The 16960-nt window shown below is 33.9% G+C and overlaps 1 protein-coding gene and 1 pseudogene across 1 annotated transcript; one reads left to right on the top strand and one right to left on the bottom strand.

Moving 5' to 3' along the window:
• Nucleotides 1–4234: 4234 nt before the first annotated feature.
• Nucleotides 4235–5158, top strand: LOC125399505 (olfactory receptor 4C15-like). Its single transcript, XM_048432924.3, has one exon. It carries the CDS (start codon nucleotides 4235–4237, stop codon nucleotides 5156–5158), a length of 924 nt encoding a protein of 307 aa, XP_048288881.2.
• Nucleotides 5159–11161: 6003 nt separating this feature from the next.
• On the bottom strand, nucleotides 11162–15726 carry LOC125399395 (olfactory receptor 4C15-like; annotated as a pseudogene).
• Between the last annotated feature and the right edge of the window lie 1234 nt (nucleotides 15727–16960).

Raw genomic sequence — 16960 nt, 5'->3', positions numbered from 1 at the left:
CTTATCTTTTCTCTATGATGATATGGGATGTCCTTCTGTATATGTGTTCCTTTTATTGCCTAACAAATAAAGCTGTTGGGATCAATGGCTTAGCAGAGTAAAACCAGGTGGGAAATCAGAACAGATATTGAAATAAAGAGAGTAAGTAGGCAGAGAGGTGATTACCAGGTTTCCCTGAAGTTCCTTCTCAGTGCTGGGTTCTAGTATATCAACCAGATCTTCCACACCAATGTTGATTTCCTCAATGTATGTAGATCTTGTTTGCACAAGATGGGATCTGAAAGAATGGGGCAGACTACAGTCTAATGTTGTGGACAATCTTACTTCAGTTTCATTGTAGTTTTATATGGGAATGAAGCAAAGGAAGTGACGATCCAAGGAAACTTGAATTGAGAAAAGCATGTGAGTAAATGTCAATACTAAATAATAACAAAACAGCATTTTCCCAAAGCTTTTTCAATAGAGTAATTTAAACACAATTGCCTGCCATGTACTGTAAATTATATCTGGGAACACACAAAAGCACGGCAGAAGTCCATATCCAGATTTAGGGTACACTGACCAGATTGGGTTTCATAGCTATAATCTGACAACCACCAAGAATAAACAAGTCTTATGAATTGAATGTAAATGTTTGTCACAGTAGGCACAAAATCACATCCAAGAATTATCCAGGGAGCAAAATGCACCTGAGGTAAAATACTGCCTTTTTTTCCTGGATGCTCTCTCACGGTTACTGAATGCATTATTCACCATGGGAAACCATGTTCCAACACGTTGTTGTCAGATAACATAAATAGAAGAAAATTGCTTCAACCTCTAAACTCTTCTTTTAAGCTTAGAGGTATGATTCAATAATTAATTGATACCAATTAATACACCTGTAGCTCAAATTTCTTGGAAGCTGAGTCAGGACTTTTGTGAATTCCAGGTCTGACATAGCTCTAGACTGAATCCTTTTATCCAGAAATTACACACACACACACACACACACACACAAACACAAAGTCTATAAATTCACAAAACTAAGATTTTAGCAAATGAAAATTATTATAATTGATATACAACTTTTAATATTTTCACACATAATCTATTGTACTATTTCCCCAAAACAAAACATATGGTCTTAATAGGTCAATGGATAGATAGTTTACTATTGAATTCTGCTCTCTTATTTTATAAGCACGCAAAACTTTTCATGAGTTCGTCAATGAAACAAGCTATTTCATTTATTATAAAACAGTGAATACATGTGAGAATCACTGAAGAGAAATTCAAGAAATTTAAAACAAACAGCAATTTGGTAAGTACATCAAATTATTTTAATCACTCCAGTAGTTTAAAAGTCTCACAAAATCACCTCTTAAAAACCCATGTGACAGGGCATTTATTAAATCCTGGGAGGCTAGGAATCAATCTCACAGGAGCATGAGCACTGCAGGAGACCTCTTTAAATTCCACTTCCAGTCAAGTAGGAAGCTCTGTCTCCCATATTTTCATTTTAACTTGAGGTCACATTGATGGCAGGACTTGATTAGCAGTGGCAACATTCTCTACAACAACTGCCAGAGAGATTCATCTACTCCTAGGTATAGAAGCAAGAATTAGATGCACACTTTTTGCTTTGATCATACTTTCTGCCTCAGCAAACAGGGAGTATCTGTGGGATTTTTCACAGACTGGCACATGGTGAGACTTGCAAGCCATAGTTTTGCCTGGTTATGATGCTAGAAAAATGTACTATATATTTTCCCAAAGTGTACTTGAATGAAAAATATTATTGTAACTGATATGATTTTTAAAGTGTGGTTTTAAAAGCACATTTAATACTATGACCATTTCAAATTTTATCTTAGTCTCTATGTATAGATACTGTTATATAATTCTGAAATTAATCTTCATATGTTTCCTTTTATTTTTGTTTATGTAATATGTCAATAGAACTGTGGGTTTTTTTTTTTTTTTGGCTGAACATTATGTCACAAGCTTGTGATCCCAGCATTTTAGAGGCAGGAACAGCAAGAGCAAGAGCCCACGGTCATCCTTAAAGCATGGTGAGTTCAAACTCATGCCCATCCTGGGATACTAGGAACATAATTCAGTCGCCTCTAATAATGAAAATGAACTATCATTCTTTATAAACCCATGTCCAAAATCATTGATATAAGGTGATTTGTTAAATTTCAAATGGGTATCACATATGAAGGTTTTTCCTGCCTTTTTGATAGCAGACTTAACAATTTTGTTCTTTCTTGTTAACATCTTATATTCAATTTAAGATTAACAAAAGTGTGAGGAAAGAATTTCCAGTATGTGTATATTATTCATTCAGTTTCACATACATATCGTGATCATTAAGATAAGAAGAGTGCATTTGTGCTTGTTTTAGAAAGATGACAATGCATTGTAAAGTTCTAATTCTTTTGCTTCCTCATCTACTGAATAAGAGTAGATACTGAGTTTATATTACAGATGCTGATGAGGAACATACATCAGAAGAAATGGAAATAGTTGTTTTAGACAAATATTAGACAAACTGTAATGGCTTCATTTTGCACTTTCATAAAAGTGTAAAACTATTTCTCTATACTCTAATTGACAGTTATTAAAATAAGCATATTCTTCCTCTTAGTATAAATACATTACTATTTTATTCACAAATTTTAAGAACAATATATCTATAGATGAATACTATTCACATATAAAATTTCTATTTTATAGACATGTAAATTGTATATACAAGATAGGATATGGACAATTTCCAAGCTGTGTCTTCTTGAGAAGAAAATGAGCTCAGGAGCTGCATAATTTATCTGAATGATTAATGGAAGAATTTCTGTGGATATGGAAGTTGGACTTTCAAAAGAATAAAATGAACTACAATTGTAAAAACATAACAAAAGCAGCATTTTAAATATTTTCAAATTTGCTCCCTTCATGAGCTTAGACTAAACAGGTAAGCTGTTTACAAATATCTCCAAAAGACTAAATTCACACACATTTCAAACTATATCATCAAATTATAATTCCTAAAACCAGGTGTCATGGTATGCAATAGATGAGTAAGAAATGTAACAATTAAATATTATAGTACAACTTCTGTTTTTCCCTATTATACGTTTAATTGGGTGTACTCAATTTGCATGCAAAAGTGTTTGGCCATTGCTTTCTAAGTCTTACTTTAAATTTCACTAATGTACAAAATGTACCTTTATTACCCACCCCTCACAGTCCTTCAGACCCTCACAGAGGACCTCACTGCATCATCCTCTCAAATTCATAACCTTCTTTTATAATTTTCCAATTAGTTATTTATTTATTAATAGTTTTCTTTGGATTAGATCAATTATAATAACAACAGACACTATTTTATTTAAGAAAGGGTCACATTTTAAAATGCTGATTTAAAATTCATATCATAACTCTTTATAAATATTCATCTTTTATAGAACTAGACACTTTGCCAAAGACACTTCTGAATTATAAAGAATAAGTTAATCTAATTTAAGAGTTAATGCATTCTAGATATCAAAGAGAATTTGATATTTATCCAGGATTTCCAAGTTCATTTCCTGCTTCTTCATAAATTGATATAGCAGAGTGTGAGTAGTCTCTAGCAGATGTGGTTAATCAATTGAGGTCTTTCTGTCCATAATCAGAATGTTGCTTTGGGATGTCTTATAAGACTACACATCAGGAAGCTGGTAGAGAATGAGAAAAACTGAAACTTGAAAGATGCATTGTTTCTTTTTTAACACCAAGCAGGTGGTTTTTATTTTTTATAATACAAATGAGGCTATTTTAAACCACAATTCTACCTGATGAACTGATAAATTATCAATTTTTTCTAAACATCAAAGGAATTAAGCAATAGAAGGATGCATATCAATGCACATGCTTGTTAATAGTATTGTTAAGTTATTTGAAGCAATTTTTCTCATAATTACAGATTTAGATGGCAACAGAGAAGACTCAGTGGTAAAGATATGTCTTGTCAAGAGTGAATACCTGAATTCAAATCCCAGAACCTACACAGTGGAGAGAGATGTTATTGCTGCTAATTGTTTACTGACATCTAAACAAGGACTAAAGCATCTGTGCCTGCACTCACACACAAATACACACACACACACAAACACACACACAGAGCAAAGTATATAAGCACAAACATACATAAGTGACTATCTACATGCATAAATAATAGAAATTTTTGTCTTAAACTTTCTTGAGAATCATGGCAAATCAGACTATTGTAACTGAGTTCATCCTCCTGGGACTTTCACAGAACCCAAAAGTTCAGAAAATAATATTTGTTGTATTTTTGTTTGCCTACATTGCAACCATGGGAGGCAACATAATGATTGCAGTAACCATCCTCTGTAGTCCTGCACTGCTCGGATCACCTATGTACTTCTTCTTGGCATTTCTGTCCTTCTTGGATGCATGCATTACTTCAGTCATTTCACCAAAGATGATTGCTGACTCCCTAGATGACAGCAAAACCATCTCCTTTGAAGGCTGCATGACACAGATCTTTGCTGTACACTTCTTTGCTGCAGTAGAAGTGATTGTCCTCATAGTGATGGCCTATGACCGCTATGTAGCCATTTGTAAGCCCTTACATTACTCTTCCATAATGAACTGGAGGCATTGTGGCACTCTGGTGGGGGTGGCATGGGCAGGGGGATTCTTGCATTCTATCATACAAATAATCTTCATGTTGCAGTTACCCTTTTGTGGGCCTAATGTCATTGATCACTTCATGTGTGACTTGTTCCCATTGCTGGAGTTGTCCTGCACTGACACTTACGTGTATGCCCTCCTAGTGTTTGCCAACAGTGGCTCTATCTGCATCATAATCTTCTCTATGCTGCTCATCTCCTATGGTGTCATTTTGTTCTCTCTAAGAAATCACAATTCTGAAGGGCGATGGAAAGCTCTGTCCACTTGTGGAAGCCATATTGCTGTTGTTGTTACATTCTTTGTTCCATGCATATTTATATATGCACGATGCACATCTGCATCTTCTTTTGAGAAAAAGGTGGCTGTGTTTGATGCCATCATGACTCCATTGTTCAATCCTATGATTTACACTTTTAGAAATAAAGAAATGAAAAATGCCATTAGGAAAATGTGGATAAGATTTAAGGTCATCTGACAAAATTGAAAACTTTAAACTTACATAGGTGGTGGTGGCACGTGCCTTTAATCCCAGCATTTGGGAGGCAGAGGCAGGCAAATCTGTGAGCTCAAGACAAGGCTGATCTACAAACCCTGTTTCACAAAAAAAGCAAAGCAAAAGAAAACAAAACAAAAATGTTCAAACTTGCAAACTTTAATGTATAGAATAAAGAGGTCAATATTTACTTCAAGTTCTTTATGATTTGTTCATTTTACAGAAAGAGGTGACACAATTATATAATGAAAGAATCAATTCTGCAGGCTGAAAACTGTATTTACCTTGAAATTAATGTTTACAATATGAACTGACATTTCAGCTACGGTAGCTTGAATGTGATGTAACCTATAAGGGTAGAAAATCTGAATATGTGGTCTTCAGTGGTGGCTATGGGCAGAGAATTAGGAGAAATGGACATGAGGGAGGAAGTATGACACTGAAGTAGTCTTTTATGTTTCAAGGAACTTGCAATTTCAAGTTAGTTCCCTCTGCTTCACGTTTGTGTTTAAAATACGATCTCAGTTGCAACAGCCACCTGCCACTTATTACCTCTGCTCCTTCATCATGGACTCTGATCCTCCGGTACCACTGTTTTTTTCATGATGTTTTATTACAGCAATAGAAAGTAATACTTCAGTGTTTTTATTTGAAACTCTTCATTAGTAAATTTGTACTTCTGTAACTCAAATGAAATGTTGTATGCAAGTTACCTCTAAAATGTTTACATGTAGCATTATACTTTTTAAAAATTTTGTTGAAACTAAAATGTGTTGAAATATGAAAAAACATATGCTGAAATTATTTCCAGGTATAATATGCATTTCTGTGACAGTCTCATCGTAAAAGGTCAAAATTCAAAAATGCAAAGAGTGCAATCAAGACTCAAAGAGTGTATGTTCTTGTACTATTTGACATAATTTATACAGTAGACCCAATAATATCAAGTTCACAAAATGGTACCTGCTTATGAATGAGTTTCTCCTGGTTCATGTAACTATTGCATTCTAATCAGATATGAGTGCAGATTCCCTAGAGAAACAACAATGAGCCTTTCTCATTCTATAATAATCAAAACAAATTCAAATGTAAATTAACTGTCAACACCAAACTGAAGATTTTAGTATATGTAGCATAGTTGTTCACATCCACTAAAAAAAAAACTAAAAAAAAAAAGCCATCATAGTGGCCAATTAAAAGTAACTTGCACGTTTATTACATTTCACTTAACGATTGATTTCCATATTCTTGACTTTGAATATAAAAGTAAAGCAAACTTATTTACAAATAATCAACAGTGGAAATAATTTAATTGGGTTACTTCTCCTAGTAGTTTCTTCTTGATATCCTTTGCTTTCACAGTTTCTTACTGTCACAGAGTGAATTTAGTTATAAGTGTATTGAGGGATTAGGATGGAATGCCCTGTGCTCAAATACTTTATAAAGTTTGGACTTCAATAATTGAAACAAAACTATGAAAAGCAACTTCATTCTGGTAACAGTGTAGCAAATAACACAAATTCAGTATATATAAAATTTAAATATCTTTCTATTCTTTTAACTACAAGTGTTTTTGTTTGTACTGTGATTATGTTTTACAAACAGAAAAGAGCTTATGATACTCAACAGAGAAATAAATACTCAAATATATTACTCAATTTTAATTCATATAAATTTAGATATTACAATTTTATTATTTTCCTAACATAATGTGTATATTTAGCATTATATTTTATTTTTTATTCATTCTGCTTTGACATAATCAATCCATGTAAGTATTTTTAAATATGAGAATATCTAACTGCTATTCTAATATCAAATTTGTTTATTTTAGCTACTGTATTTATTTAAAGAATTTAAAAAAATTCATTGTCAGTGTTAAAAGTGAATATTAAAATGTATATGACTATATAAAAGAAGGCAAAAAAACATACCTTCTAATGTAAATATTGAAATGGTTCAAAAAAGTATTTGGGTAGAGAACAAACTAGAACTTCTTTTCTCAAATCCTTAAAGTTGTCTTAGTTCCAAACTCTTTTCTGACCCTGGGTTTCAGCTCATTCTTTGTTCTACACATTATTTTGTCACCTGACTATTATTTTTTAACTTTTGACTAAGAGTTTTTATTTCCTTTTATTTCTTATTTTTTTAAAATAATGTTTATTTAAATAATATTTTTTAAAATAATGTTTTATTTTAGGAAATATAAAACAATCACATTGAATAGCTTTAGCAAATGTATAAAATAAGATTACAATGAAATATCATGTCCATGGTAGGAAGTAAAACTGTTTTTGAGTAAAGAAAGTATTTGTTTCAAAAGAGATAAAATGCAATCTGTGGGGATTAGAGAGATAGCTCAGTAACTAAGGGCACATACTTATTGTTCTTTCGAATACCAGAACCCACATGGTGGTTCAAAATCTCTGTAACTCCAGTGACAGAAGATCTGAAGGATCATGCATGCACATGGTACATATGTATATACCTAATACACACACACACATTTTATTTATTTATATATGTGTGTGTGTGTGTGTGTGTGTGTAAAGTTTAAGGAGAAAATACAATGTGCCAGGTCGCTAATGATGAGAAATATTAAATCAAATTGCAATGAGTTTAATGATATGAATAGAAAAGTGTGTGTTGTACAAATATTAGTGCAAAATAAAACCAATGTATGACGTACTTTAAGTCATCCATGAAAATTAAGTAAAAGATATCATCCTAGCCAAAAATCATGAAAAGAAGGTTTGAAGTGTACACATATTTTCAAAGTTAAAGAACACAACTGAAAATGAAAATGAAATGAAATTTATGCTCTGGAAATGCTGAAACATGTATGGATAGTCTGTATATGGTAGTTCTGTTGAACTTGTCCATATTGGGATTTATAGTCCAGGTTAAAAACAACTACTGACCTGGTCTCTTCTTCAATAGGGCACCAAATTTTATTACAGATGGTTGTAAGCCATTGTGTGGTTTTTGGGAAGTGAAATTAGAATCTTTGAAAGAGCAGGCAGTGATTTTAATGATTGAGCCATCTTTCTAGTCCCAAAATATAAAATTAGTAGATATAGAAGCATAAAAGCAATTTTAGCATATTAATCTATCACCTCATAAATCAGAGAAATAATTGAATTTAACCATCATCTTATAAATTAAATACCATACAAATGAATTTTAACTTTCTTAATGAAGATCTCACCTCCTTAAGGGAGTCAGAGACTTGTTGAACCATCTGTTTTTCTCTGAAGTTAAAATATCTGTAAAATACTTGTGAAGATAAAATATGGTTCCTACAACATAATAAATATTTACCTTTTAAGGTACATTGAAAATAGTTTTCAGCAAGATAAATTTTTCAATTTATTTTATCTATTATTTTCATTGGGGAAAATTTTCCTTATGTATAGCCCAGGCTGTCCTCAAAATCATCTTGTTTAGCCTTTATGTGCTAAGAGTACAGGTATGTGGCTCTAATCAGACATCTATTAATCTCTTACCTAAAGGTCAGAAGGACTTACTATTTACTGGTATGTAAAATGTTGCTGGTGACTACAAGCATTATACAGAGGGAGTACAAGCTGGCAAAATCACTAGGCTGCATCCAATTTGCAAAGCTTTGGGAACCTACCTTTTCAATAGTGTCCATCATTCTGTAAACCTTCTGAAGCCATGGTGTCCCTCTTCTTTCATAGTGGAATTCATACCCAAAATACATCAGCAGTGTATTAATGATTGGATATAACATTTGTATGTGCTGTTAAACTGTATGACCTTTCATTTTGCCATATAATCTTGATATTTAGAATATATACTCTGGCCTTGAATTCTCACAAGGCCCCAGAGAAAGGAAATGCTTTACACTCAGGCATCAGCAGAAACTAAGCCTCCTCTTGGGAAGCTAGAAATGCCTTGCTCTGGATTTTACACTACCATAGTTTCCCCTTTGATCTAGCACATTAGGTGTTATATCTAAAGCTAAGAGATTCCATTTACTTTAATTTAGCTAGTTGGAGTTACAAGCTCTAATTAACCACACAAATGTAGTTAACACACAAACTCTCTTTTTCTTATTCTTCTAATTCTGTACTGATTTAAATCCCCATACTAATTCTCCTAGTATCTACAGGGGAGTTTCACAGTCATGATCCCTCTTAGGCAATAGTAAGATAATTTACACCTACTTTATCCATCTGTTAGCCCTAACAAATGCATGCTTGGTATCATTGTTATTTACCAGAGAACTGTTAGCTATGTCTGTGTGAGTATATATACTGGAAACCTTGTGGAATGGAAAAAAACAGCGAGTAATATTAAAAGAGAAACATCGAGGAGAAACAATTAAAGGGGAACATCATGAGAGCATTAGAGAGAGCATAGAAATAATAAATGGGAAATGATAAAAAGGCTTATGAACTTAATTTGTTTACCCAAAGTTATCTTTCACCAGTTTTCTCCTGCTACAAGAGTCCTTCCGAATCCTAAGAGGCTTAAGGGGGCTAACACCCCAACATAAACCTCAATAAAATGTCTTTTATCTTTTTTCAACTGTAAGATGTACATTTTTTATAATTTATATATCAAAAATAATTTTGTACAAGCTTTTTAAATACTCACAAGATATGCACAAGCTTGAACATCTAACTATTCATTATGTGGAACCTTCTCTTCTCTAAGGAACTATTGACAGTAAATAGCAGCTGGTGAGCTATATCGCTTTCTTCATGATTATAATCACTCATAAATGGTTCCTGTAAATGACTTCTTACACAAACTCTGGCATGAAACTCTGATTACACTCAGTGAGTCACAGACAAAAATGATGTGATGGGTAGAAGAACAAGAGGGTGATTTGGGGGGAAGAAAGATTTAAGTGAGAAGAATAGGGAAAAGAAAGGGAATGATAGTGTGTAAAACTGATTAAAATTATTATGTAAATGTAAGAAACTATCAAACATTAAAAAGTTAAAGGCAATAGCATTCGATGATCTCTATTGATATTGCTTGAATGTAATCATTTTCAGCTTTATGTACATCATTAATAGTATTAAAATCAGTTTCCACTACTCAGAGAGGTCTAGGCATTCCTCATTGAACCCTCCTAAATGGATATGAGAAGAGTGAATTGAAGTTTTTGAAATAAAGCTGGATGGGTAGAGACTGGAAGCAGAGGAAGAAAGGCAAATTGTGACTGGAATGTAAAATAATTCTATTTACAGGAAATAATATTAAAATCCACAAAACTAAAATGCTAAAGTGTCTGTTGAAACCTGTTTTCATTTGAAAATATTACTCCTATATAGAAAGAGAGAAGTAGGCTCACAATATCAGCATTGTAGATCTGGTGTTGCTTGCAAAGTGATACCTGAGATCTGCTTTAGGTTGTACTAGACTAAAAGTTGTGCATGGGTATTTTACTATTGAATCTGGTGTCTTATATGATTTTAATGAGGTAGGTGCATGACCCAGAAGAAATTAAACGATAGGTCACCTAAGCTAATCACATTTTATCTATAAACAATGTCGATAAATAACTTGGATTCTTTAATAGCCTTCAATAGATTCAATTTAAATAAAGTCAAAAGATAACAAGGTTTGGCTGATAGTTGAGTTGTATTGTCTCTGTGGGCTCTGATGTGTCAAAATTCTTCACAGAGACTATATCTTGTAAGGAATAGTTTCACATATTTTAGTGAATATCTTTTGTTTTTCAGTGAAGGTTTTATGATGCATAGTATGAATGACAAGCATTCTCTACATGAACCTTTAGATTATTTTTTAAAATAGCTACTCATTTAGTTTCTTGAACTGAGTGTCTCCACTTCACCAACACTATGATTTGAGTTGGAATGACATGACTGGAATTTGTCATGTTTGGGAATCTGAATTCAGTTCCCTAAAGTTTACACAGGAAATCCTCTTACTAACTGAAACATCTGTCAAGTGCAATTTTCTTGCCAGTGTGTAAGAATTCAATATTTAAGATATCCCATAAACTACTATTTTTCTCTTCAACATTTTCCAGTTGAAATTTTTCATTTCTTTATTCATGAAAGTATAAGGTATAGGATTTATCAAATATGGCACGATGGTGGCCAATAAAAGCATGTTTTGTTCTTTGGAGAAGACAGTTATCGGCATTGAATATATTATTATGCATGGAACAAAGACCAAAACCACAACAGTAACGTGGGATCCATAGGTGGAGAGAGCTTTATGTCTCCCACCAGAGCTATGGACTCTCAGAGAGAACAAGATGACACCATTGAAACAAGCAACAAGAAAATAATAATGCAGAAAGGTCCACTGCTTGCAAACAACAAAATGACAAAAATATGAGTGCTAGTGTAGGCATCTTCATTGGTGGAAACAAGTCACATAGGAAATGTTAAGGATTTTGGAACCACCAAAGGGCAGTTGCAAAATGAAGAAAATTTGTATGATAGAATGTAAGAATCTCCCTGTCCACACCACTCCTACCAGAATTCCACAAATCCTCCTGTTCAAGATGAAAAAGTGGTGTGTGACAATTGTCTATATTCTGTCAATTATATTTTAAATAAACACTGATTGGCCAATAGCCAGGCAGGAAGTATAGGCATGACAGCCAGACAGAAAGTAGATGTGGGTCAATGAGAGCAGGAGAATTCTGGGAAGGAAAAAACCCATTCCTTCACAGTCCTGCCAAGACATAGAGGAAGGAAGATGTGACCTGCCCTGCAGAAAAATGTACCCAGGCATGTGGCTAACATATACTAGAATAATGACAAATATAAGTTATAAGAGTTAATATGAAGCTAATGGATCAATCAGTTTATAACTAATATAGACCTCTGTGTGATTTCTTTGGGGCTAAACAGCTGAGGGACCTGGTAAGAGGACAGAAACAAGGCGGGACAGAAACCCAGAAATCAAATGGCACCCATGTGGACACATAAAACCTGTGTTCACATAAAAACTGAGAGAGCTTGGGAAGTAATTCTAGACAGAAAAGAAAAGAGTAAAGCATGGCTTCTTGGTAGCAGCAATTCTCAGAATATTCTTGGAAATATTCTGCTAGCTAGAGGCAAGCACTCTCATTTAAAAGAGGCTTCCTTACTCAGCTTTAGCTGCAAAACCTTGCAGTTCTTTTGAGAGGTCCTGACATGAAAACACTTAAATGGTGTTGATAAAAGCTGACCGCATACTTTTTGGTTTACAGCCATAGCAGGAAAAAAAGCTGTGTTGTTTTAAAATGCCGGCTTTCTGGGCCATCTTGCCAGCACAACTCTGACTCTATCAGGCAGGAGGTCCTGCTACAGAGTATTTTCCTGCGGTTTGTGAGCAGATTGCTGCAGCTTGCTTGCTGGCAGGGACCTGGAAACACCATTGAGTTGTGGCAATAAGCATGGCTACAGTAGGTACCTCCACCATCAGCCTGAAATTTTAGAAAGCTAAGGAATGGGCTGATCCAGCCATAAAAGCTATAGCTTTAATCCTCTCCATGTTGCTTAGCAAATTAAAGACCCATGTGGTCAGAAAAAAGAGAGATATACAGTAAAGAGAGATTCAAAGAGGAAGAAAACCTCTAAATGGTTTACAGTGTGTTAAAAGTATATGCAGACTAAAGGTTAAAGTCCTTAAAATAAAAAGGAAAGAGAGTAGTTGAGTGTGTTGGCACACACCTTTAATACCAACACTTGGGAGACAGAGGTAAACAGACCTCTGCAAATTCAAGGTGTGGTGGCACACACCTTTAATCCTGGCACTTAGGAGGCAGAGGCAAGTGAATCTCTGTGAGTTCAAAGATATCCTGGTCTACAGAGGGAGTTCCAGGACAGCCAAAGATATACAAAGTACCTGTCTCAAAAAGTAAAAGTAAAAATAAAAGAAATAGAGATTAAAGTAAAGTCACATAAAGATGGAAAATACATAGAGAATCTGGATACTGTGTGTTATTATGCTCTCTTTGAATTGTTTGAATGCTGAAGAAGGAGCAAAAACTCCTAAAAGATATTTGCTTATAAATGCTGATGAATTAATCCAAGATAGGTATTTTGAAAATATCTTGATTTCAAAATTGAAGTCAAAAGGTATGTTACTTTGGAGAAGAGATTTTGCTTTTGTTTCCATAGGAAATTAGAGGCTGTGAATTCATTCTGAATTTAAAAAAAATCAGTTTTGATCAAGGAAGACCACCTGAAAAATCTCCAGTAGGATGGATGACTGAATTCTACAACCAGATGACTGAATTCTACATCCAGAACATATTTAAGACTGCTGCCTGAGATGATCAAGACTCACAGGATACTCCAATCAGGACTTGATCATAATTATAAATTTTCTTTAGGTCCCCATAAGACTATCAGCACTCCCAACCAACAGAAAGTATCCTGGAACAAATGGACTATGGATCTTTTAAAAGAAGAAGAAAAAGAAGAAGAAGAAGAAGAAGAAGAAGAAGAAGAAGAAGAAGAAGAAGAAGAAGAAGAAGAAGAAGGGGAAGGGGAAGGGGAAGGGGAAGGGGAAGGGGAAGGGGAAGGGGAAGGGGAAGGAGGAGAAGGAGAAGGAGAAGGAGAAAAGGAGGAAAAGGAGGAGGAGGATGAGGAGGAAGTGGTGTGGAACAATTGTCCAAATTCTGTCAATTATATTTTAAATAAACACTGATTGGCCAGTAACCAGGCAAGAAGTATAGGCAGGACAACCAGACAGAAAGTAGAGGTGGATCAAGAAAACAGGAGAATTCTGGAAAGGAAAAAGTCCATTCCTCCACAGTCCTATCCAGACATAGAGGAAGGAAGATGTGACCTGCCCTGCAGAAAATGGTACCCAGGCATGTGGCTAACATATACTAGAATAATGGCAAATATAAGTTATAAGAGTTAATATGAAGCCTGAGCTAATGGGACAATCAGTTTATAACTAATATAGACCTCTGTGTGATTTCTTTGGGGCTAAACGATTGTGAGACCTGGTGAGAGGACAGAAACTGGGCAGGACAGAAACCACAGTCAACAGAAGAGTAGTGCAAGAACTTGCAAATGGATACATAGCACTCATAGGCCGTGGATGTCAAGATAATCACTTCCACTCCAGTAAAGAAGAGGACAGCAAAGACATGCATGATGCAGCCATCAAATTAATGTTTCTACTCTCATAATGAAAATCTACAGCTATTTTTGGTGTGATAACAGAGGAAGTGTATGCATCCAGGAGGGACAGGAATGCCGAGAAGTATACGGGGTAACCCAGCAGTGCAGGGCTACATATTTTGGTATTCAAAATCATCATATCACCCCCAACCATTGCAAAGTAGAAAAACAAAAATATAACAAATAATATTTTCTGAACCTATCAATTCTGTGAAAGACCCAAGGAGTAAGAACTCAAAGAAAAAGCTCAGTTTTTCATGATTCTCAAATAGACAGTGAAAGGAAAATGTGTTCATGTAAATCTGCAATAGTGAAAAATTAAAATGTTTCAAACAAGATTATACTATTAGCACAAACAAGTTGGTGCATTATTATTTGAAATTGTCTTGATTTATTTTATTACCAATAGAACATTAGAAATATTTTGAGGGTATTATTTGATTATTTCATAGAAATGATATAGAAGAAACTTATCAAACACTTGAAAAACTCACACTTTAAATATTGGCCAAGAACATTTCTAATGTGATTATAGAATAAAAATAATTTGTCCTCACATTGTTAAACTCTAATGGGTTTTTAAAGTAAAAAACATTGAAAGTCATTTTGAGTTCATATTCTAATTATAAACAAAGATAATAATACTCATGCCCTCCTTCTGTATGAACTGAAGCTCAGATGCACAGGATACAGTAACTGATCACAGAACTGTCTTTTCTATCAGCAAAAGAACAGGTAAAATGTATTTTAGGGTGTACTTTAACTATATATTAAAAATTTTATTTCAAAGTATGAAGTGAACTAGAACTTCAGAAGAATGAATCTATTCCTAATAAATCATATAGGACTCTGGGATTTATGTAGTATTATACATGACATACCTGTTGAAAGAGTTGAAATTTCACTTTCAATTCATCATTTTAAAATATGTCCAGAACTTCAGAAAAAGTATGCTGTTGTCATGACAACTAAATGAAAGAATACACAAAAAACCACAGCTCAGAATTCAACCTTCTTAATAATAGTGACAGAGGCTATTATTGCCTTTTATACAAAAGCTTAACTGCAGATCATAAGTTTAAAGAAATAAAGGAAGCATAACTTGGGGATTTTAAGAGACACTGGACATCTCTTGAGGATCAAGAGCCTCAAGTAAGACATTTTTTGATAAATAAGAAATAAGTGTTGGAGTATCCATACAACAGGCTCCCTCTCTCTATAACAGTACCACATTCTATTACCTTGTACATATGTAAATGATGCATCTTCCTTTAAAGCAAATAAGTAAATGATAGAGAATCAGAGGAGAGTGAATTCGCCATCTACATAGGACAATTGTAGAAAACCATATAATTAAGAAAAGAAATAATTCACTGGTTATGATTGACAGTCTAAGTCTTACTTTTTGGACATTTATACAGTGTCACTTCATTTCAGTAAAAAAAATTAAGAAAATATAGGATTTGAAATTATATGAATCTATTGCAAAACATACTGGTAAGCAACCAACTTGATAATTTTGAAGAATGATGTAGAGGAACAAATTTGTTAATGTCAAAATTTTACTCATGTTAGCATTTCATTACAATGGTTGATGTAATTAGTTCATTGGTAAGCATAGCTGTCTTACAAACTGAAGAAGCATGTATGAATCCCCTAGGTAAGTATTCGAACTCCAGGATTCATGGATTCATTTCATAGGCAGTAACAGAATCAAATGTCTCTGTATCTTCTGTATACACAAACAAAATATTTCAGTAAAATCTAATTTTATATGTGAATGTATACAATATATACATGAATGTATTGAATATTTATTTTTTGAATATTTATAATCATAGTTAAAATATCTGAGTACAGACTCTTCCTGGAAGTTCTGGTAGAATTCTGCATTGAAACCATCTGGTCCTGGGCTTTTTTTGGTAGGGAGATTTTTGATAACAGCTTCTAATTCTTCACGACTGATAGGTCTATTTAGATTGTTCACCTGGTCTTGGTTCAACTTTGGTATATGGTATTTATCTAAAAAAATGTCCATTTCTTTTACATTTTCCAACTTTGTGGCATATAAATTTTCGTAGTAAGATCTAATGATTCTCTGAATTTCCTCTCTGTCTGTGGTTATGTCCCCCTTTTCATTTCTGATCTTATTAATTTGCATATTCTCTCTGCCGTTTGATTAATTTGGATAGGAGTTTGTCAATCTTGTTGATTTTCTCCAAGAACCAGCTTTTTGATTCATTGATTCTTTGGATTGTTTTCTGTGTTTCTATTTTGTTGATTTCAGCCCTCAGTTTGATTATTTCCAGTCTTCTAGACCTCCTGGGTGTATCAGCTTCATTTTTTTCTAGAGCTGTCAAGTGTGCTGTTAAGTCTCCAATGTGTGCTTTCTCCGTTTTCTTTAATTGGGCACTTAGTGCTATGAACTTTCCTCTTAACACTGCTTTCATAGTGTCCCATAGATTTGAGTATGTTGTGTCTTTATTTTCATTAAATTCAAGGAAGACTTTAATTTCTTTCTTTATTTCTTCCTTGACCCAGGGGTGATTCAGTAGTTGACTCTTCAACTTCCATAAATTTGTTGGTTTCCTGGGGGTAGCACTGTTGTTGAATTCTAACTTTAATCCGTGGTGGTCTGACAAGACAC

The sequence above is a fragment of the Myodes glareolus genome, chromosome 2, assembly GCF_982192425.1.
Source record: "Myodes glareolus chromosome 2, mMyoGla1.1, whole genome shotgun sequence".
Classification (NCBI taxonomy): domain Eukaryota; kingdom Metazoa; phylum Chordata; class Mammalia; order Rodentia; family Cricetidae; genus Myodes; species Myodes glareolus.
Note: the sequence above shows the minus strand (reverse complement) of the source record. Positions and strands in the feature narration are given on the sequence as shown.